Source organism: Penicillium lagena (genome assembly GCF_028827675.1).
Source record: "Penicillium lagena strain IBT 129212 chromosome Unknown utg000006l_segment0_segment0, whole genome shotgun sequence".
Classification (NCBI taxonomy): domain Eukaryota; kingdom Fungi; phylum Ascomycota; class Eurotiomycetes; order Eurotiales; family Aspergillaceae; genus Penicillium; species Penicillium lagena.
Window position 1 is genome coordinate 1,501,379 of NW_026623227.1, and position 22,740 is coordinate 1,524,118.

The window sequence follows — 22,740 nt, forward strand, 5'->3', positions numbered from 1 at the left end:
TTTCTTCTGGTATTACTCCATGAGCAGGACGAGAAATCATTCGACTATAACGATGCCGATATCGACAAGAAGCCTTTTTTAGGGCAAGGCCCCGAAATGCCAGCCGCGGCTGAGCGCGATGAACGTGGTGCTTCGGGGCTCCAAGAAACGATGGAGGTGGCTGCCATGGTCGCTGCAGGTCTTGGGCTGGGTGAAACAGCCCTCGAACATCTTCCTCAGGACCGTCCCATGTCCCCTGCTGCAGAGGAAGCGACGCGCGAGCTCGCCTCACAACCACACAGCAGCCCGGCCTCGCCTGAGATGGCGCAGGAGCAGGACATCTCGCCTATGCCACGCCGGCTATCCATGGTACGATCGAGCACCGAGTCGCCAACAGCCGTGCCGTTGCACTTCCGTCGGCCACCAAGTTCTCCGAAGCTGCAGCGCGTTGTTCCTACCACCTCGCCGACTCCCATGTCTCCCAGCTCCCCAAATCAGCCACGCCATCGTCGACCCAACTCAACAGAGTTCCGCAACTCGCGTGAATTCCGTCCACTGTGGCTCGTCGAGCGTCACGGCTCAGCAAAGGCAGAACCCGAGCCGGAAGAGCCCCTGCCTTCCCTCCCATCAAGTAAGAGCTCTTCGCGCGCCCCATCAGTCGAAGACCTCCGATCTCTCAATGAACAAGATGATATGAGAAGCTGGGAGCCCGCCGACCTGGGCGACTCGATTATGGACCGCCGCCGCCTGTCCGGCCTCGCCATCTCGATCGACACCGCCAATCAGGCCCATGACGCAGTCGACCCGGATCTGCTTGATTCGCAGCAGACAACGCCAACTGCGATGAGTTTCGGAGAAGCTACCGCTGCGTTGTCTGCGAAGAAAGAGAAGCCCAAGTATGAGTTCCATTCTCCGTCTGAACTTCTGCAGGACCCGAGCGTGCTTGATGAATTGCCTCCCTCGCCTACTCTGGAGGCCCTTCCCTCGGCTGAGGGGTCAATGGTTGGCACTGGTACCAGAGATTTGGCTGAATCGGAAGAGAGCAGTGTTGGACATAAGTCATTTCCCGGTGTTGATTTAGGAAAGGCACCCGGGTTTGGCGGCCTTGTTGATGCGGCTGTTCTGGCGGCTGTGAAGGGGCGCGAGAAGCCGATATCTCCCTCCCACGACAAAGACAGTACCGAGTTAGCTGCACTGCCGAAGGATTCTTCCCCTGAAGCCCGCAAGATCCATGATTTTGGCAACATCGTCGATGTAGCAGTTATGTCCAAGACGGCTCGCCATAATCAAGAACCTACCAACGAAGCCCTAGGCGAGCCAGGCACTGCGATTGAAGAGCCCTTGCCCACTGAACGGGAGCTTGAACCCGCATCAGTTTCGTTTGCCGAACCAGCCGCTGACGAAGTTGGCACGACGCAGTCCTCCAAGAAGAAAAAGAAGAAGAAGGGCAAGAAGAGTCAAGCCAGCCAGAGCGTTGATTTGACCCCTTCGGCATCTGTACCCGTGGCAGAGGAACCGGCTCCTGTTGTGGAAGAATTAGAGCCCGATTCCTGGGATACGGAGACTCTACCCGCACTCGCGAACGACAAGGAGGAGACTCTTGCTTCTCAAGCCGAAACCGAGCCCACTGATACATCCAGAGACCTTGATTCCTTTGCTCTGGAGAGTGAGCCCACTCAAGCTGCGGAGCCGATTCATGTCGATGAACTCGAGACTGCACCAGAAGCTGCACTGACTACTCCGGTTGAGCCGCTGGAACAGCCTGAGGATACTGCTGGTCTGTCGAAGAAAGCCAAGCGGGAGAAGAAGAAACAGAAGAAAAAGGCGAAGAGTATCTCCCTTGCAGAGGATTCAGAGGATGCTCCTGTTTCGAAGGAGGGCGAAGAGCTGCAACAGGAAAAGGGCATGGAAATCTCTCCAGAAGATCCACGGGATGAGATTATTCCTGAGCCGGCTGTTCATGCAGCGCAGGATTCAGTTCCTTCCGGCGAGCCTGCATTGTTTGAGGCAGTTGTGCCTGAGACACGGGAGATCGACTATGCTGGAGCAGCTTTTGTCGAAGCTGACAGTACTCCGGAGCCTGAACAGAAATCGGATGATACCATCTCCGCACCTTCTCTTAACGACAACACCGCTTCGACTGACAAAGGAGATATCGAGACCGAAGAGGATGACTTCCACGAAGCCTTCGAGGAGCAACCCTTCCCGGTTGCGGAAACACGAGAGCTTGCACCAGAAGCGTCCACCGATGCGAGGACGGAGACTCCGACCGAACTGCAGGAGCCCCTGACAGAGGAGGCTTGGGAAACGCAGCCCAAAAGGAAAGGCAAGAAGGACAAGAAGAAGCGTAAATCCGTCGCTTTCGATGACATAGATGTCCCATCCGAGCCTACCCTTGCTCCCGAACCCAAGCCTGAGCCAACGGTAGAGGAACTGGAACTTGAGAAATCGGTTCCTGCTGAGCCTGCAGAACCCTCTTCAACTGGCGCGGCGGAGGCACTGGCTGATGTTGATCCTACTGTCACGGATTTAACGTCAACATCTGAGACTGCTGCGGATGAGCCTGCTCCCATCTCAGAACAGGACTCTGCAGACCGCGCTGTTGCGGAAGAAGTGCTGCCCTCTACAGAGCCGGTGGACCGCAGCGAGGAAGCTTCTCGAGACGTTTTTGAGCAGCCTCCACCTCAAGAGCAACCTGAAACGGAGGTTGAGGCTGAGGTCCAGGTCGAAGCACCCTTGACCGCGGCACAGAAAAAGAAGGCCAAGAAAGAGAAACAGAAGAAGAAAAAGCAACAAAGTGTCTCTTCTATTCCTGACGAGGATAAGCCTACTGAACCCCAACCCGCCGAGCAGCTCGCTGAGGATGTTACTTCTGCTGTACCCGACGCTGAAGCTGAGCCTACCAGTAGCTCCAAGGATATCCCCCCGACGGTCGAGGATGTCTCCGTTGAGGCGTCTCTTGAAGAAGCCAAGAATGAGGAGTCTCTGGAGCCTGAGCAACCGAAGGAAGATGAGGCACCGTCCAGCAATTTTCCGGAATCTGCAGCGGAGGTGGCAGAGGCTGATATTTCGAGCGAGCAACCTCAAGAGCCCCCAACAGAGCCCGCAGAGTCCGAAGATCCTCCTGCCGAGCCCGAGGTTTTCATGACAGCATCTCAGAAGAAGAAGGCCAAGAAGGCGAAAAAGAAGCAGCAACAGCAACAGCAAAGTATTAGCTCAATTACTGACAGTGAGAAGCCTGATGAAGCTGTGTCCCGGCCTGATACCGAAACTACAGACACCAGCAAGCTGCCCTCTACCGTTGATCCTGAGGCTGAGGTCCCTGATTCGGAGTCTGCCGAACCTCCTCAGACCAGTGAAGATGCTGCGCCTGCGACTGAGATTGAGATACCGACTACGGCAGATGAGCAAGCTGCTGAGCTCCCTGATCTGGAATCTGCCGAATCTCCTCAGACCAGTGAAGATGCTGCGCCTGCGACTGAGATTGAGATACCGACTACGGCAGATGAGCAGACTGCTGAGGTTCCTGATCTGGAGTCTGCCGAATCTCCTCAGACCAGTGACGATGCTGCACCAGCGACTGAGATTGAGACACCGACTACGGCATATGAGAGAGCTGCTGAGACCGCGGTTGCACCCCATACATCCGACAAGATAGCTATTCCAGCAGAGGTGTCATCCGAAGAACAGCAGAACCAGCCATCTGTTGAAATCAATCAGCAAAAGGATGAAGAATCATCTGCTACGGATGCTTCAATTGCTCCAGCAGAACCGGAGCCTGTCCAGGAAGAACCCGAGACTCCGCCACCAGAACCAGCTGTGCCTTTGACTGCAGCCCAGAAGAAGAAAGCCAAGAAAGAGAAGAAGAAGCAGCAGCAAAAACGGCAGTCAACGCAGCTGGATGAGCAGGCCGCACCCGAACCTAAGCCTGCTTCAATCGACGACAATAATGCTGAGATGGAGCCTACGACATCTGCCGAGGCACAACCTTCTCTATTTGACGAGGCAAAGGTGGCGGAGGAGATGACCGCAACCGAGTCGACACTAGTAGAGGCAGACCGTGAACTCGGCCTGGACGAGCAGTCGCAAAATATCATCAACCCCGCCGAAGAAGCTACTCCAGAGGCTCCCGTGGAAGAATCAGCACTTGATTTGGTCGGAGCGTCTGAACTAGGTACGGATGCTCAGGATCCGAGCAAAGGTAAAATCCTGACACCAGTCGCCGATTATGCTCTTGCTTCAACAGAAACCGGCCAAGAAGATCCTGCGGACGATACACCCACGATCAAGGAATCCACCCTGGACTCGTCCGCCGAGGTCATGGCTCCGGATGATAAGGTGATATCTGATCAACCCGCAGAGGATGCAGCCACCCCTGCGGAAGCCGAGCAAGACCAATCCGTAGAAGAGGTGGCTACTGCTTCGCCTGAGCCGTCGGAAAATGCAGTCTCAGAACAGGTTGAAGAGTTGCAGCCTGTCTCATTTGCTAAATCTAAGAAGCAGAGGAAGAAGGATAAGAAGAAGCGTCAATCACTTTCTCTGGATGATGAGCCGCAACCCGCTCCTGTTGAGGAAGAAAGATCCACTGGGCCTGCGTCCACTGAAATCACAGAAGAGCCTGCGTCCATTGACAAGGAGGAGTCTCTTACTGAATCCGAAGTTGCCAATCACTTGGAGGAAGTTGTTGTTTCGCCTCAGGAAGACCAGCAACCTGAAGAGCCATTGACTGAGTCCGGCACACAGCAGGATATCGCTCCCGAAGAACCTGCAGCCGAACTTGGGGAGGCGGACTTCCAGCCTGCAGTCTCCAAGAAGCAGAGGAAGAAAGACAAGAAGAAGCGCAAGTCTGTCGCTTGGGACGACGAGACCACTGCCGCCCAGTTTGAGCAGCCCCCACCTGAACAAGATCCGTCCGTCGCTGTTGAGAATGCCCAGTCGGAAGAAGCAAAGGCTGTCGAAGAACCCTCTGATCAGCAGACAGAGGCAACAGCAGCAGAGAGCACGGAGGCAACCGAGCTCGTCGCAGACAAAGAGATCACCGAGGAGGTTGAGCCCACTCTACAAGAACAAGAAGCCAAGACCGAAGAGGCTCCCCCAACGTTCACCAAGTTAACTGAAACCGCTGAAACCCTCCCAGAGGTTGCTTCTTCCGAAGAGCCTCTTCAGCTGGCAACCAGCCCAGCCACCGAATCTGACATCGCTACATCCGCTGACGCCACAAAGGACGTGGAGGAAACTGAAGCGGAAAGCGCACCAAGAGTCCCCACTGAAAGCAATGAACAACCGGAAGATGCTGCCGATTCCTTAACCTCGCCTGATCAACAATTACAGACTCCAGATGAGGCCGAGTCCCAAGCTGCTTCAGCGACGGAACCGAAAGAAGAAGTCGCTTTATCTGCCAAGGAGCGCCGCAAGCTGAAGAAAAAGGAAAAGAAGAAGGGGAAATCCGTGGATTTGAATGCTGAGGAACCTGCTGCCCCGGAACCGACGCAGGAACAACAGGACATTCTCGACGCTCAGGACGATTCGCTGCAGACTGCGAAGCCTGAGATCGTTGAGGCATCTGGTCTTGACGCACCCGCAGCAGATGATGCGAAGGCTGTTGATGCAGGCGCTGATGCAGAGGTGGAGGCTCCTGCTGAGAAAAATATTGGCGATGAGCAACCCGTTGTTCAAGAGGACTCTCAACCCGAACAGCTCGAGACAAGGGAGATCGACACCGATGCAGTTGCCGACGAAGAAGCTGCACAACCTGAGTCGGAAGCAGCTGGAACTCCAGAAATGTCCAAAACCAAGGAAACAGACGTTCAACCGCCGGCTGGTGAGACTGAGACGGTGGCCGAGCCGGAGCCATCTCCTCCTCAAATCACCACGGAGCCCGAGGAAGAGGTGGGAATGTCAGCCAAAGAACGTCGCAAGGCAAAAAAGAAAGACAAGAAGCGACGGTCCAAGATTCTCGATGCCGACGACACAACTTCTGATGCTCCCACAGACGAACCGACCCCGGAATCGGTCCTGACAGAAAGCACTCCTGCCGACGTCACCCAAGACGCCACAGAAGTTTCTCCTCTCGCTGAAATGGACACCATGGAAACCTCTGCACCCGTGACGGCACCCTCGCCAGCGGAAGATGACGACGGTAAAGAACAACAGTCCTGCGACATAGACACGCACGACGCGCCGGCAAATGATTTGGCTTCGACTGATGAGTTTGTCTTTTCGCAGGTAGAGCAGTTGCAGCCGGAGGGTCTTCCTTCAGATTATTATACCCAGCCCGTGCTTGAGCGTGGCGTTGAGTCAAAGGAGACGGAGAAGGATTTTGTTCAGGAGGAGCGAGGTGTTGAATCAGTGGTTCTAGAACAGGAATCGTCAACCAAGATTGCAGAGGATAGTCAGGATGTTGAACCCGAGAGAGAAGGCTTTGAGGATAAGGAGAATGTGCAGGATCCTGTATTCGAGAAGGAGGCTGAGGCTGGGACGGCTGAGACTTCTGCCACCGTTGAGACGGTCGGTGCCAATGATCCGATTGAACAGGACGAGCTGTCTGCCGGGCAGACTCAAGAACAATTCGCTGGAGTGAATGTTGAAGAAGCGCCCGCGCCCGCAGAAGAAGAGGCATGGCAGTCCAATTCATCGAAGAAGCAAAAGAAGAAGGATAAGAAGAAGAAGCAGAAGCAACAAGTCCAGGTTGAAGAGCAAATCCCGCCTCCTGAACCCGAACTTTCTGCAGTCAACGGCAAAGACCAGTCTGAAATTCCGCCTTCCACCGACACTGAAGCCGAACAAACAGTTCCCGAAGTTGAGAGTGAATCAACCCTCGAAGACACTCCAGCAGAGCAAGCCAAAGACCTGAACGACGAACCTGTTTCTCAACCATCCGAAGCTGAACCCAGCGAAAAGATGATAACATTTGAGACGCCTGCGGTCGATTCCGAAGGTTTCGAAGCGGCATCTCTGTCAAGAAAGAAGAGCAAGAAGGAAGAGAAAAAGCAACGTGAAGCTTTACTTGCTCAAGAAGCAGATGCCGACCTCCGGGCCCAAGAGCAACCAGTAGCCGAGACTCCTGAGGTCTCTGTGTCCAATGCCGAAGCTGCAGAGAGCCAACCGACTGCAGACGAGACATTGGAAGACCAGCCTGTTGTTGGACCTGCTGATGTCGCAGCTGAGACAGCCGAGGATGTCCTCAAAGATACTGGTGAGCAGCCAGGAGACATTGCAGAGCAAGAGACTGCAGAAAGCGCTGTAGTAAAAGACGGTTTAGTTGATACACCATCCGCAGAAGCCCACACAGATGAAGCAGAAGAGTCTCTTATGCCCATAACCCGGGATACCACGGCAGACGTTCCACCTGCAGAAACAGCAGCCACGGAGCAAACTTCGGATGAGCCTATGGTGGAGCCCGAGGAAGAGTGGCCAGCCTTCACCAGCAAGAAGAGCAAGAAAAATAAAAAGAAGGCGGCCGCCGCTGCAGCTGCAGCTGCTGCCATGGCCGTCGAATTTGCTACTCAAGATGACAATCCCGTCGAGTCAATGGATGAGCCAACCGCTGTTTCTGGACAGCCCGCTGACAATGTGGCAAAGCAAGCTTTGGAGCAAGAACAGTCTTCCAAAATCCCAGCAGAGCCTCGACCGGAACCTGTTTCGAAGGAATTTGAAGACCTGGCAGCACTCTCGACTGGAGAAACTAACGAGGAGGCTACAATAAATCTGGAGGCCCGCAAACAAGAAGCTCCAGAGCAGGAGCCCACTCCAGAGCAGCTCTCGGAAGAAACCGTACCTGTGGAACTCCCTACCCGCAAGCTATCCAAGAAAGAGAGGCAGAAGGCAAAGAAACAAGCAAAGCGGAAACCTACAGACTTTACTGCTTTCACCGAAGATCCATCTGATTTTCCTGAGCCTGAACCTTCAGAGCCTGCCGTTGCTCCTACGGAGTCTATCGAACAATCTGCACAGGAACCAGCTCCTGGGATTGAGCTTTTTACCACGGAAACATCAACAGAAGTTGTCCCCGAGCCTGAACCTGAGCACCTGGAAGATGATTCTGCTCCTACAGTGGAGGAATCTGCTGTTATACCAAAAGAGACCCAACCACAAAGCGCTGAAGAAGACCAGGCCTTTGTCTCGTTAGACCCATTTGACACCCCTCACTCTCCTCAGGCCGAGGGTCAAGATCGCGCCTTTGAGACTCCTGAGCAGAGCGCCATTGAAGAAACCCAGGACCTGCAACTTACCCCCGAGCAACAATACGAGAAGGATGAAGAGGCTGAATCTCGACTGCGGGGCCAGGTCCTTGAGAAGGCGGCCGACTTGGAGGTGGCTGAAGATATGTTCGAAGACCGACCTCGTGAGCCCAAAGTGCCCGCGCCTCCTTCGAGAAAACTGTCGAAAAAGGAGAAGAAGAAGTTGAAGAAGAGAGGCGCTACGGAAGACACGCCGGTCCAGGAATACGAAGAGCCTCCAGTTGATACACCCGCAGAGCTTGAAACAGCAATTCCGGCGCCAGAACCTCAAGTAGAGCAGCTAGAGTCTACAGATGATGCTCAGCCTCCAGCGCGGCCGGAATCTACAATGGAGCCGGTTGATCTAGAGCCGACAGCAACAGTTACTGAGCCTGTTCAAGACGAATGGGAGGTGCCGCTTTCCCGGAAGGCATCGAAGAAGCAGGCTAAAAAGGCCAAGAAAGCAGCCCAAGCCTTGGAATGGGAGCTGGCGGCCGACACAGAAGTGAACGAGCCGGCAACAACCGTGCCTGTCCAAGAAGAGAAGGATTTAATTGCGACAGAGATGGAAAAAGCGAAAGAAACACGTGCGGATGAAGATGATTGGCCTACGATTGAGTGGGAGAAGGGCAATGTTGAAAACTCGGCGCAATCGCCGGATCAGCCTCCTGAATCTGAGCCGGTGACGCTTTCGCAGGACGCGGAGATTATTGGAGGGTTTGATGAAGCTGCGGTCCCGGCCGCTGTGAAAGAGACCGAGGATGGACCAGATGATGGTTTTATGGCAGAGGCTTGGTCAATGCCTCTGAGCAAGAAGGACAAGAAGAAGGCGAAGAAGAACAAACGCAAGTCACAACAGCAAGAAGCCATGGAAGAAGAACCCGAGCAAACAGTGGCCGAGTCCATTCCGGAGCCTGCTCCAGGAACAACAACCCCCAAGGACATCGAGCTCGAAGCACCTGCAAAATCGACAGCTGCCAAGGGAAGCAAGCTTGCTAATCTCTTCCCCGGCTTGGAGCGCAGTGGCTTTCGACGGCCCCTCCTGGCAACCTCATCCGGACCGCCATCAGATGATACTCTGGTAGAGACTGTAGCGGACCCGGAAGCCAGTCGTGAGATAGAAGCACCCACCGCGATCTCTGAATCCAAAGACAATATCGACATTCCCGGCGACGAACTACCATCAAGCGGTGAACGGGAGCTGGAGTATGAGCCTACAACCCCAACAGAGCAACCTACAACTGCTACGGAGGAAGAATCACCTACTGATCCAGATCTCCCGGCTTTTGCGAGATCGCTGGCTGCATCATCGCCGCCACCTGCGCCTCAATCAGCTACCAAGGAGCGATCGTCGTTGCTTTTCAGCTCTTCACCTTCTACTCGGACGGAGATCGACTCGGCATCGCCTAGGCATTCCCTGCCATCTCAAGCACATTTGGCGGCCGACGATTCGCATTGTGGAATCCGTCGAACTCCATCTGTCATCCATGGACGGCACCAGCACACTCCCCGGACATGGAGTCTGGAAGAGGCAGCGCTGCAAGCTGAGCGAAAACCGTCGCCGCCGCGGTCTCTTTTTGGAGGCCCAATCGACGCTGAGCGGCCCCGGACTCCGCTGGATCCCATCGCGGAACAAGACCCAGCGGACGGCGGGCACGCAACCACAGGCACTCGCAGGACGCCCCGTCTGGAGATCAAGCCCGAACATGTCCTGCCGCGACCACAGACTCCCGTGCGCCAATTTACAGACACTGCACACGGCCGAGAGAGATGGCCGACGCCGGAGCACGAGAAGAAACAAAAACACAAGAGCCCCGAGTTGCAGCACCCGCCAGAGCTGCGACCCAGCGGCAGCAACAGGAGCCTGCGTCACACCCGCAGTAATGGCGCTAGTCGGGCGCTAGATCCCCAGCCTCCCCCCGATCTCGATCCCGACGCTCTGCCTTCTTCTTCCTCCTACGATCCCGTCAACGACAAGGGCAAGCGTCCCCTGCGCACTATGACCGATGTCTATGTAAGTTGTTGTTGTTGTTGTTGTTGTTGTTGTTTTTTGGTTTGTTTGTTTGTTTGTTTACTGACTTGCCTTAGGAGGGATGGGGCGAAACCCCCAGCTCCCCGCGGTCGCCCAGCCGACCGCCCAGCGTCCACCGCCGCCGCAGCATGCAACACCTCCAAACCCTCGAATCCCGCCTCGACCAACTCATCTCTGAGAACCGTCTCCTCATCGCCGCCCGTGATGAAGCCGAGGATCGGCTGCGCAATGCCAGCGTCGCTCGGCGCAAGAGCGACCAGGCTCTCAACACTCGCGGCGCTGATCTGCGGGACAAGGAGGCCGAAGTCGAGCAGCTCAAGACCTCGGTGGACTGGCTGCAGAGGGAAATGTCCCGCCTGACCCAGGAGAATGAGGGGTTGACAGCCTCCAATGCTGCCCTCGCCGCCGCCCATGCGGACGAAGTCAACAAAGTCCGCGAGTCGTCGACACGCGAATTGGACGATCTCCGATCACAACATAACGATCTGTCGTCACAGATGGACGACCGAGTCCGGCAGGAGATTGAATCCGCCCTCGCGCAAAAGGATACCGAACTGCGACGACTGCGCGAAGAATTGGAAGAGGCTCGCGATAAGGTGAAGGAACTGCAGCAACAAATCGCTGCGTCACTACATGATAACGCTCTCGTCTTCCGAGACGAGGACTACTTTGACGCTGCATGCCAGAAGCTGTGTGGCCATGTGCAACAATGGGTGTTGCGCTTCTCCAAGCACTCCGATCACCGTCGCTGCCGCACTCTAGCCGAACTAAACGATGAGAAGATCGCCGACCGGTTTGACAACGCCCTTCTCGATGGCTCTGACGCCGATGCCTATCTGTCGGACCGCGTTCGTCGCCGCGACATCTTCATGTCGGTGATCATGACCATGGTGTGGGAGTATGTCTTCACTCGGTACCTGTTTGGCATGGACCGGGAACAGCGCCAGAAGCTCAAGTCGCTGGAGAAACAACTCGTGGAAGTTGGACCGCGTCGTGCCGTCCATCGCTGGCGCGCCACTACCCTGACGCTCCTCTCCCGACGCCCGGCCTTTGCCTCCCAGCGCGAAAATGACACCGAGGCAGTCGTCCTCGAGATCTTTGACACACTGGCGCGTGTCCTGCCGCCCCCGTCGCACGCCGAGTCGCAACTGCTGGACTCTCTTCGCAAGGTGCTTCGGGTCGCCGTCAACCTGTCTCTGGAGATGCGCACCCAGCTGGCGGAATTTATTATGCTACCGCCGCTCCAGCCAGAGTACGATACCAATGGTGATCTGGCACGGCAGGTTTATTTTAATGCGTCACTGATGAACGAACGCAGCGGCCAGACCACCTCCAATGAAGATCTGGAGAACCAGCAAGCTGTCGTGCGCATTGTGCTCTTCCCTCTCGTGGTCAAGAAGGGCAACGACGTCGGCGAGGGCGACGATGAGGTTGTCGTCTGTCCGGCCCAAGTCCTGGTGGCCCGCCCGGGCAAGGACAAGAAGGTGGTGCGCATGCTCAGCGGAGACCGCATGTCCATGGATGCTTCCAAGTCCGTGTACAGCGTCGCACCTTCGATGATGGACACAAGCAATATGATCTGAGGCGTCACACTCCAACCATGATTGCTCCCATCTGGGCTCCTCTGTTTCTCTGGTTGAATGGCGATAGGATATGGCATGCCGGCGTCCCATCTTGGAGTTTTGGTCTTTTTCTTTTCTATTGTTTCACTGTTCTTGTATTTCCTTGATGTCTGATGAGTAATGACCTGTAATTCCGGCATAGCAATGTAATAGATATTTTTTATATACTTCTGTCTTTCCCTGTAGTTGGTCTAGTCGCTGACCTCAGCCATCCGTTTCGGGCAATGGACTGCGCTGGAACATCTCGATGGGCCGAATTTCACCCATCCCTTTCATCCTCCCGTCAGACCTTTAATCGTCGTTACTGGTTTATCTAGTATAAGTCGTTTGTTTCGCCAAGATTGGCGTTTACTGCTCCCACTTGGCTGTCCCTTCTGCCTTGCCCGATGTTCCGCCTAGTCTCGCCACCCGCGTCATCCAGGACCTGCGCAACAAGCTTCTCCAGCTATAACCGCCGCCCCAGCTCCAGCTTCAACGATAGGCCATCACCCTCTGCACTATCCGAGTTCCTGGTTCCTCGGGCGATCGAGCATGCTGAGATCGGCTGAACCCTGATCGACTCCTACTGTGACTGCACGGCCACTCTCGCTCAGTGTCGGACTGAACTGCGTTTTTACAGGCCACAAGCTTGCATAAATTCGCGCATGACGATTATTTGATCCGCACCGTCTCCGGCTTTCTTCAGCGATCTGGGCGCAAGCAGATCCCAGCGCTAGTACCGCCTCCTATCTACATATCTAGGCTGTGCGGACATGGATCCTCCAACGTCGGCTCCTCGCACTGCTTCGGCCCAACAACCACCAGCTCGTTCCTCCCACGCCTCACCGACCAGTCCTCCCGAACGCCCGCTGCTCAGCTGCACTCCACCTCCCACCGATAACAAAACTGGGCCTGATCCAATGGCCGGGCGGGACCAGCGGCCTGGACCGGTGACGACCTCCGAAACGACGCCAACACACGAGACCCGCTTGGAAGCCCCCACGACCGTTGGCGAAACAGGGAAATCAACCAAAGCCTCCAAGCGCAAAAAAAACCGCCAGCGCAAGCGCCGCAATCGAAGGCAATCGTTCCTGGTTCCTGCCAACGAAGAATCTCATGACCGGCCTGGCACTGCTTCCGGTGCTGGAGATGGAAATCAGATGGAAAGCGATCGGCCAACGTCCAGGGAGAACCCACGATATTACAAATTTGGAAGCAATTTGAGTACCACGAGTCTGGAGAGTGATGCGCTGTTAGACCATCGGTAGGTTTCTTGTGTTTCTCGAGCTCTGTGGCTGTTCTCATGCTTGCTGTTCCCGCTGATTTGCTAACTCCTGTGGGCGGCATATAGGGACCAACCCATGATGAGGCCGCGCCGAGAAAGTCGCCTTGCACAATCGTTCCGCCCTGGCCCTCTGCTGTCGAACGCTTTCCGGTCTGGGAATCGCAATAATCCCGGCGGGGATCGGAATCAACGTAATGCGGATGGCGATAGTGACGGGGAAGAGACAAACGACCGGACACCGCTGATGCAAAGACCCCCGTCTGGACATACCTCTACGTTTAATGCTCGATATGGAACAGACTCTAGGTCTAGCCCTTTCTCTGGACGTGCCCGACGTCCGTCCGTTCAGTCTGGATCGTCGAATCTTTCGCCTCGGGACAACCCCCCCCAAACATCTCCCCGGATGCCGAACGAGATTATGATGTCAATAATCCCCCGTCCATACCGGGTACCCCAAAGCTCGGCGGGGATTTGAATTACGATGATGCCGTTGTGACTGGCGTCGACTTTGATTTCTCATTGGGCCTCTCCTTGGACAACCGCAGGGACTCGTTCGGCCGGTTACGTGATACACTGATCGATATCGAGGGCAGCCATGCCCCGTCACAATATTCGGAACCTTCCTCTCCTCGTTCTCCGCGACTTTCTCAGGAGCTGCGGCGGCGTCGGACCGTCGCACTGCCCGTGGAGGAAGACGTGTGCTTTCCCAATGAAGAAGTCTCAGAACTAGGAGACGAAGGACCGAGGATGCAGCGGGACGAGGCCAGTGAACGTCGACGGAGAAGACACCGACAATGGCCGGATCTGTCAGTTCTGCAGGAGTGGAGCCGCGAGGAGAAGGAAGACCGCAATGGTGACATCCGTGTCAAGAAGATCAGTGAGCCGATGTTGGTCGAGGGCCGTTTACGGCCGCAGTACCAATTGTGGCGGCGGGAGGAAGACGAAGCGCCATATCGATTTACGTACTTCAACGAGGAGTTTCAGAGCACCATCCATGCTCAAACTATCTCTGAGCTGGTGCAACCCGGTTGTGGTTTCCAGGAATTGTTCATCCCTGATCCTCCAGAGCTTGAAGAATCGTCCGATGACGAGGATATGGATGGCTCTCATTATGGTGCTGACGGTCATTTCGCGGACAGCGGCGGACGAGGATTGGGCTCGCATCATGCGGATAACCCTCCAAACGGTGGCGTCGCACCTCCCAATAGAGCATCACAGGACACCAGTCCTGGAGCTGCCAGCAAAGGGAACCCCCGCTTGTCAGTTATCAGTGAAGGAGTTTCACAGAACAGGGGCGTGTCGCCTTCACATTCGGAAGTGCCGTCGAAGCCAAAACGATACGGCCCTCGACCGACCTTCTGGCTGGATGTGTTATCTCCCACCGATGCCGAAATGCGCGTGATCGCCAAGGCGTTTGGCATTCACGCCCTTACAGCTGAAGATATTATGATGCAAGAGGCCCGGGAGAAAGTCGAGCTATTCCGCAGCTACTACTTTGTCAACTACCGCACATTTGAGCAAGACACAAACAGCGAAAACTACCTGGAGCCCGTCAACATGTACGTTGTGGTCTTCCGCGAGGGTGTTCTCTCCTTCCATTTCTCGCAGACGCCACACCCAGCCAACGTGCGCCGACGCATCCGCCAGCTGATGGATTACTTGATTCTGAGCTCTGACTGGATCTCCTATGCTCTCATCGACGATATCACCGATGTGTTCGGCCCGCTCATCCAGGCCATCGAAGACGAGGTCGATGAGATAGACGACTCAATCATGCAGATGCACCCCTCCACCACAGAAGCCTCATCTCACCAAATGGCGCCGCCAATGGAACCGAGCGAAATGCTTCGCCGCTACGGCGACTGTCGCAAAAAAGTCATGGGACTGTACCGCCTGCTCAGCAACAAAGCCGACGTCGTCAAGGGGTTCGCCAAGCGCTGCAACGAGCAGTGGGAGGTGGCGCCCAAGTCGGAAATCGGCCTGTACCTGGGCGATATCCAGGACCATATTCTGACCATGACGAGCAACCTGTCACACTACGAAACGTAGGTTTTCTTTTTCTCCCTTCTAATAATCCATCAAGCTCACTGTGGTTTTACCAGGATCCTCTCCCGTGCGCATTCGAACTACCTAACGCAGATCAATATCTTGATGAATGAGCGTCAGGAGAAGACTGCTGACGTATTGGGTAAGCTCACTGTACTGGGTACGATTGTCCTGCCTATGAATATCATTTGTGGCATGTGGGGGATGAACGTCAAGGTTCCTGGTCAGGAAATTGACAATTTGAATTGGTTCTGGTGCAGTATGTTTTCACTTTTTCCTCGCCTCCACACAAACCCAGATTCCATACTCGAAAACAAGCAGGATGCTAACTAGGTAACCTTTATTTAGTTGTCGCTGGCCTGGTCGTGTTCGCCTTTGTCTCCTTTCTCATCGCCAAACGCGTCTACAAAATCGTCTAAATGGACCCCGGTTTCACGGTCCTTAGTTGTCCGTACTTATTCTCTTTTTTTTCTTTCCCCGGTGGCTTGCTTCTCCTGGCTTGAACTGCCATACGATCGGTGCTGGTGGGACTTGTTATTTTTCGAGCGTATATCTCTGCTGGCGTTGGACATTATGTTTTGGACAATATACGGGTCATGCATATTTATATCTAGGGGCTTTCCTTCCCCGACTCAACCGTTCGCTGTTTGTGCTTTGGATTTTCTTGGATGTACATATATGTCGAGATATATTTCTTGTATAGCACTTTTGCTCATCAGATATAATGCCAGATTTTACAGGCCAAAAATAGTCACATGATGGTTTAACACGTGTACCGGAGTAAGAAACAGACAGAAAAGACCGAAAAGAACGTGAAAACAGTCTTGGAATAGTCATCGTAAACTAGCGCATCCAACACTCTGCTTCAAAACTGGATTAATTAAATATTAGCCGATGAGGTCATCGCCCTGGTAACGCAGTGACAGGCGTAATGGTCCATTTACTTGCTGGACCCCGGTAATATTACCACTCTTACGTCATGGATCTGTCACCGAAACTGGCTCCCCGGACTTCACACTCTCACGCCCTTTGTTTGATCTTTCAACTCTTCTCCATCCGATCATCGATCATCCATTTGCAACCCTCTCCTCCACCGAGGTTTCGCATATCTCTTCTAGCCCACCGTCCTCCACTCTTCCCCTGCAGGTTTAGGCCCTACCCTGACGTGGGCTCCAATCATTGGCCATCGCCGGATCCCGGCCCTGACCCTCCAAAACGTCAGCCACCTTTTCACCGACGGTTGTGGTCACCGTCTTCTCTCGGTTCTTGCGAAGATACGCCACACTTCCTCTTCTAAAGCCTTGTTTTCGTGTCGTCTGGCCCAAACGCTTAGCTGGATCGGCGGCCCCCTCCCCCCAATCTACCAACCAGACCAGCCCCCGGCCCCCGAGACAGGTTCTAGACGAACTCTAGTGCGCCTGGCCCCCCCGGAAACAAAGCAACGGCTCCTGTCGTCAGCGCGCGACTCCAGCATCGACCAGCCTAAACTGACAACAACAGTACCTCCACTTCTCAACAAACTACCTCCCCCCCCCCAACCGCGGTTCCCACTTGCCTGCAGGCCTTTCCGCCTTTGAACAGAATCCCGTTTTCCGTCAACAGCATGTGGTCTTCGGCTATTCGCTCTTTTGCACCGTCACTGGTTTAACGACTTGTATCCTGCGCCACAGATCGCTTGATATCCACATCCCATTCGCTCCCGAATCGTTCCGTTGTCAATAGCAGCAACACTTAGCAACATCAACACATTTCACACACCGTCGGATTTGCCTGCCTGGCGTGACATCTTGCATCTTCAGGATCCTCTCCTTCTTGGGTCCCGCGTCGCTGCCCAACTTGCCGGCATCCTCTCGGGTCCCCTGACTGGCGTACACATCGTGTCAGGTCCACTCTGACTCGATAGCGACCATGGCTGCGGAGTCCGAGAGGCCGCCCTACCTCAACGGCGCCTCTGACGGGAACAGAGATGCAGATTCGGACCCGGCGCAGCGGTCGGGCGCCGATGGTGACATGAAGGAACCGCTGCGGCCGGCCGCTGTTAGATCCCAGCCTCAGGCGATGTCCCAAGTGCCAAAACTCACCCCCAGTTTGCGGACCTCGCCTAACCCGGCGTCCGCCTCCAACTCGGTCGTTTCCTCGCGCGAAAACTCACCCGTTCGATCTCGTACTGCACATTCTCCAACGGCCAGCCGAGTGCCCTCTCAAACACGCAGAGGCAGTCAGAGTCAAGATCGCAGCAGTCCCACCCGGTCGACCAGTCAGACATCAGGACGAACTACACCATCCCCGACACCGGCTCAGCTGGGCAACACCCCCGTCCTTTCTCCCTCGTCTACTACCGAACCACCAGCCAATGTTCCCGAAAAGTCCAACATGCCATCATGGGCTGGAAGTCGTCGCCCGGATCAAGATCCCAACCTGCCGAATACCTCACACAAGAGATCCACGCTACCGCCGTCGGAAGAGCATGGTTCCAAGATTGACCGCAGCACAACCCGAGCAGTGACAAGGGGCGCCAGTGGGCCAGGATCCTCTCTGGAAACGGTTCAGGAGATGGCAAGTAATCCGTCCACTCCGTCCAGTGATACCCCCGTCAAGCCGGTGACCCCGGAAGAGTCCCGGTTGGACAAGATCGATGAAGATGTGACCCCACGAGCCTCAAAGCAGGGCACGGAAAGCGGCAGCGATAGTGGTGGCAACCGCAGCTCGGGGACAAAGGAGGAAGATCTACAAGGACGTCCTTCAGGCCCGGCGAAAACATCTGGGACTATCATGCCGCAACGGTCGTTCACTTCGCTTAGCGCTGGCGCTCGCGGGAAGCCCGCCGACGGCTCAGTCCGCAATATGATCGTCGAAACAGAGACGGTCAGCTCAATACCTCAAGTGTCCTTGGGAGTCCCGTCCGGTGAACGAGGCAATGCCGGTCGGTCGGATCAGGGTACTCTGCGCATGAAACCATCCACTGAGACGATCCGGCCTCGCAAAGACAAGAAGAAGAACAATCGTCGAGCAAATAACTTGACGAGCGGTCCGCTGTCAAGCAAGGCAGATGTCTTCGAAGCCAAGGTTGCCAGTGCGGTTGATGAGGCTGATGCCTCCGACTCGGATGAGACCTTCGTTTATGAATCCAACCCACCCGATCCCTATCCTCCTCGACAAAGCCGATATCATTCCCGCACGCCTAGCGCCACCTCCATGGCGAGTCAAGTGGACCAACTGGCTGGTCGTGCACGTGGGGGCATCCGAGATGGCGCCCACAGTGTGACAGGCAAGCGTAGCATGAAATTCACGAACAACACCTACAACAGCAGCGTCGACGGCGAAGCTGCCGAGGCCGATGGAAACCGAAACCTCTCGAGAGTTGACGCAAGCGGGACGCTGACTCCACGACATAATATTGGCCGTCATAATCGCAATGCAGTGCATCCGTCCCTTTTTGACGGCGACGCGCCTTTTCCCCAGACTCAGTCTCAGGTCAAATCTCCGCGGCATTTTATTGGGGGTGGATACCGGCACTCGAGGCACAGCAATAATCGCGCTTCTCCCAACTACAAGACTATCAACCACTCCAAGAAGGCGGGCGAAATTTACGGATATGACTTCGATGCGGAGGGGGCGGACGACGAACGCACACCCTTGGTGGGAACACCACGCGCCAATCGCAGCCGTGGCCGGCGGCCGAACAGCGCCAGTTTGCGCCAGATGGAGTACATGGCGCAACGACAACGCGGATATCTTTCACGATATAGCTCATGTGTGATTTTCATCTTGTTGATGTTGATAGTCGCGGTTGGTGCTGCTTCGTTCATCGTTGCGGCCACCAGGCCCTTACTCGATGTTGAAATCATTGCCGTTCAGAACGTGCTCGCCTCGGAACAGGAGATTATGCTGGACCTCAATGTCCATGCAGTTAACCCGAATCTTTTCCCTATGATGATTGACGACACCGACTTTAACATCTTTGCCAAGAGCCGATATGTCGGGACAGACAAGCTCTGGCGGGAGCATGGTCCAGATGGCGGACTCGACCGCTTTCCGCGCGTGGAACAAAGTCAACGCCGCTGGAAAATGTCGCAGATGGTGCGCTGTTTGGGTAGCATGGACTGTGTGAAGGACGCCATGTCCGGTGCATCACATATCGACGGCGGCGTTGACAGAGGCACCGATCCCATCACGGATCCCAGTGGGGACCCACAGACAATGTTACTCGGCCGCGTATTCCACTTCGACTCGCCCCTAACTTTCGAGGCATCCCCCTGGAACCACTTGGGCTCCAATTCCAAGGGCCAAATCCGTCTCGCGCGACCCGGCAACAAGACCGAAGAAGGCGGCACAGAGCGCTGGGAGCGCGTCCTCCAACACCCTTTTGAGCTGATCGTCCGCGGCGTGGTGAAGTACCAGCTCCCGCTCAGCTCTCGCTTCCATTCCGCATCCGTCAGTGGTAGCGTCAAAGTTGTCCCGGATGACGAGGACCACAATACCCCCGATAATTCCACCGCGCGCATCTCCTCACCCAGCAGCTTACGGTCTATTCGCCTTTTAGCCTCAGACCCTGGCCGTCATCTTCCAAGGAAAGAAAGCGGCGTATCTCCACGACCATTCACCGCATGAAACTTTCCAAATGAACCTGAACACGTTTTTAGCGATAGATTGGATTTCTTTTTTTTTTTTTTTATCTTCATTGACTCATGACAGCCTCCATTTTCCTTACATTGTTTTTCTGAATGTACTGAGACGAACACACAAAACCAACAGTCCTTTCCAGCGCCTCATCCCCAGTTGGGTAGGCGCTGAGATTCCTTTTTCTTTTTCACAATACTTCATGGATCGGAAGGTTTATCCGCTGTATACCCATATGCGAACTTTGTTGTTTTGATTATGCGTTGGTTTACCTTCCTTGGTCTCTTAGCCTTTGATCTTTAACCACGTTGATTCTCGTCTACCTTACTCTCCATCTTATTTGATGGTCTCATGAACTCGCCGCCCGTTTTCGACGGTGGCGGTGTGCCTGCCTCACCGGCCCTCCTTTTCTTTTCCTTGATGCATTGCATCATGCACCTTGTACTTATACTGTCTATTAAACCTCTCTGGCTTCGACTCGGTCTCTATGTGCCTCTATGTATACCGCCTGGAGCGAAGGTCATCTACTATCCATCCCATGATTAGCTAGCTGTTTTAGGCGAAGATGAGAATGGGACACGGCTTCTCTTGGGAGTATTCAGCTGAACTTGTATAATAATTATTCTAGTTTTGATACCTCTGGATCAGACTAAAGTGATAGAGCATGTAAATGTGTATCAGATATCCTTTGAACGAGAAAAGTGACTACATACATTAATTAATACTATTATAAAAGCAGAGGCACACCCCATCGAAAACATATATTCCAAATTCCACCTGCCCTATCACTTTATAGCTCTCCATCTGGACTTTCCAGAGCAGACTGGAAGAACGGCTCCACGACGCGCATAAATTCGTCTGGCTTTGACGAGAACACCACATGACCGGTATTAAAGACCTCAAGTCGTGACCCTGGAATGTATTCTTGTACTGTCTGCTTGACATCAGGTCGGTAAAGAGGATCCCGAGATCCCCAGACAATCAGGGTAGGTGCCTTAATTTGCGACCCGCGACTGCGCAAGTCATGACCAGGATCGGTAAAGCTGCGCCAGATAGCAGCGGCTACCGTCGCACCGGATTGCGTTCGAGCCCTTTCTTGTGCACGGCGTGAGATTTCTTTGTCTTCTGGTGTCTGCGGAAGCATGTATTTCGGCACTAAAAATGGCATCAGGAGGCGAGCGAAGAAGGGAATGCCGAGCAGTCGGGCAAAAACCCGCGCAAACAAGGGCCAATTAACAAAGCCACCGTTGTTGACTAGGACCAGGCCACGGACGTATTCAGGATGCGTGATCGCCAACCTGGCCGCTGCAAAACCCCCTACAGAATTGCCAATGAAGAAGGCCGGCGGCAGCTTGAGTGTAGTCACAATGTCCTCCAAGACGTCGGCAAGGCTCATTGCGCTCAGGGCCTCGGTTGTGGCCAGGCCTTTCGACTCACCATGCCAAGGCCAGTCGATGGCGATAATATGGTAGTTCTTGGACAGTCGTGTGGCAATAGTATCAAAATCGTGGTGGTCGTGCAAAGTTGCGTGCAGCAAGATCACCGGTACGCCCTCTCCTTGGGTTTGGTAAAAAACTTCACCCAGTCGAGTGGATACAGACGGCATTTTGAGATATTCAAATGCTCTTGAACAGGAGGAGGAAGAGAGAGTGTATGGATAAGAAAAGGGAGGTACCCAGAGTTATTTACAGTATTGATAGATGGCAACAAGGGAGCCACACTATACGGAATGGGCTTGTGACTCCTCGTATCCTCCCTAATGCGGAATTCCAGACACGATTTGAAGGCGATTTTATTGGCTTGATCTTATCCATATAATTCTGTCGGCTCAACAACCACCCGTCGGTGGTGAGGTCGGGTGTGCATTATTGAACACAATTCGCTAAACAACACCAAATTCGCAACCCACCCTGATCTTCACCTGAGCCTTGACTGCGCCTAGCTCCCCCGCTCCCTCCCCGAAGGCAACACAATTATCAGGACGCTAACTAACTAAAACTTGAAAGGATTAAGAAATCGTATGATTCCAGACCCTTATCTCCTTATTAGGTAACTTTGTCGGGCTAGTTATATAGCCGCCTACTTAAAGATAATCACTACTGTCCTATAAGAAGCCTAAAGTCTCAATCGTGACCTCGTATGAACCTGACTCACCTACATAATATCAACCAGCAAATCAATGAATCCAGAACCCTTTCGGTCCAAGCGCCTTCTCTATCGTGCTGTAGAGGACAGCCCAGCGGACGAAGCTTTCTTCCACGAGCTCTATAACGACCCGCAAGTTTCTTCCATGACGGAAACCTCTCTGCAACGGCCTCTGAGCACCGCGGAAACGAAGCAGATACTCAAGGACATTAAACCCCAAGCGCTTTTGTCTCTTTTTATCTGTAAAATCCCCGAATCTCAGTCTAACGATACTTCCGGGCACGAGCAATCTCAGAAAGAACCTAAGCCCATCGGGGTGATAGTGGTCAGAGCTCCAAAGCCTTCCTTCATCCAAAATCGATCAACCAATTTTGGAATCTCCATTGTACCAGAGCACCAGGGAAACGGATATGGGCCTGAGGCTGTCTCATGGCTGCTGGATTGGTGTTTCTTGACTGCCGGGCTACACCGTGTTGAACTGGGTGTGTTCGAATGGAACGAGCGGGCGCGGAAGATATACGAGAAGCTGGGTTTTGTGATTGAAGGAAGACAAAGAGAATCCTTGTGGAAAGATGGGCGTTGGTGGGATAGGACTACCATGGGGATTTTGGAGCATGAGTGGGCGGAAGCGAAAACCCGGGGGCTGTGATTATATAGCACTACTCCCAGAGACCGGTGTCATATTAACGTACTTTCGAAAACCCCAAAATTGCCAAGATATACTAATAATGCAAGTATCTTATTACTGATGGTTTCTATTTGTATCCCGTATTAGGACCTACAATCCTCACTTTAATGCAACACTATTAGCTT

The 22,740-nt window shown here is 54.2% G+C and overlaps 5 protein-coding genes across 5 annotated transcripts; 4 read left to right on the forward strand and 1 right to left on the reverse strand.

The window, feature by feature from the left end:
* Positions 1-96: 96 nt before the first annotated feature.
* On the forward strand, positions 97-11,813 carry N7510_008739 (uncharacterized protein; the record flags this gene model as incomplete). The annotated part of the gene is made up of 2 exons (XM_056980664.1): positions 97-10,212; positions 10,290-11,813. 2 exons carry the CDS (start codon positions 97-99, stop codon positions 11,811-11,813), a joined length of 11,640 nt encoding a protein of 3,879 aa, XP_056830873.1.
* Positions 11,814-12,604: 791 nt separating this feature from the next.
* N7510_008740 (magnesium transporter CorA family protein) lies at positions 12,605-15,581 on the forward strand (the record flags this gene model as incomplete). The annotated part of the gene is made up of 5 exons (XM_056980665.1): positions 12,605-13,095; positions 13,183-13,325; positions 13,466-15,161; positions 15,219-15,421; positions 15,511-15,581. 5 exons carry the CDS (start codon positions 12,605-12,607, stop codon positions 15,579-15,581), a joined length of 2,604 nt encoding a protein of 867 aa, XP_056830874.1.
* Positions 15,582-17,070: 1,489 nt separating this feature from the next.
* N7510_008741 (putative phospholipid metabolism enzyme regulator) lies at positions 17,071-19,773 on the forward strand (the record flags this gene model as incomplete). Its single annotated transcript, XM_056980666.1, has 1 exon — positions 17,071-19,773. The coding sequence occupies one exon, from the start codon at positions 17,071-17,073 to the stop codon at positions 19,771-19,773; it is 2,703 nt and encodes a 900-aa protein (XP_056830875.1).
* Positions 19,774-20,572: 799 nt separating this feature from the next.
* On the reverse strand, positions 20,573-21,388 carry N7510_008742 (alpha/beta fold hydrolase; the record flags this gene model as incomplete). Its single annotated transcript, XM_056980667.1, has 1 exon — positions 20,573-21,388. The coding sequence occupies one exon, from the start codon at positions 21,386-21,388 to the stop codon at positions 20,573-20,575; it is 816 nt and encodes a 271-aa protein (XP_056830876.1).
* Positions 21,389-21,961: 573 nt separating this feature from the next.
* N7510_008743 (GNAT family N-acetyltransferase) lies at positions 21,962-22,576 on the forward strand (the record flags this gene model as incomplete). The annotated part of the gene is made up of 1 exon (XM_056980668.1): positions 21,962-22,576. The coding sequence occupies one exon, from the start codon at positions 21,962-21,964 to the stop codon at positions 22,574-22,576; it is 615 nt and encodes a 204-aa protein (XP_056830877.1).
* Between the last annotated feature and the right edge of the window lie 164 nt (positions 22,577-22,740).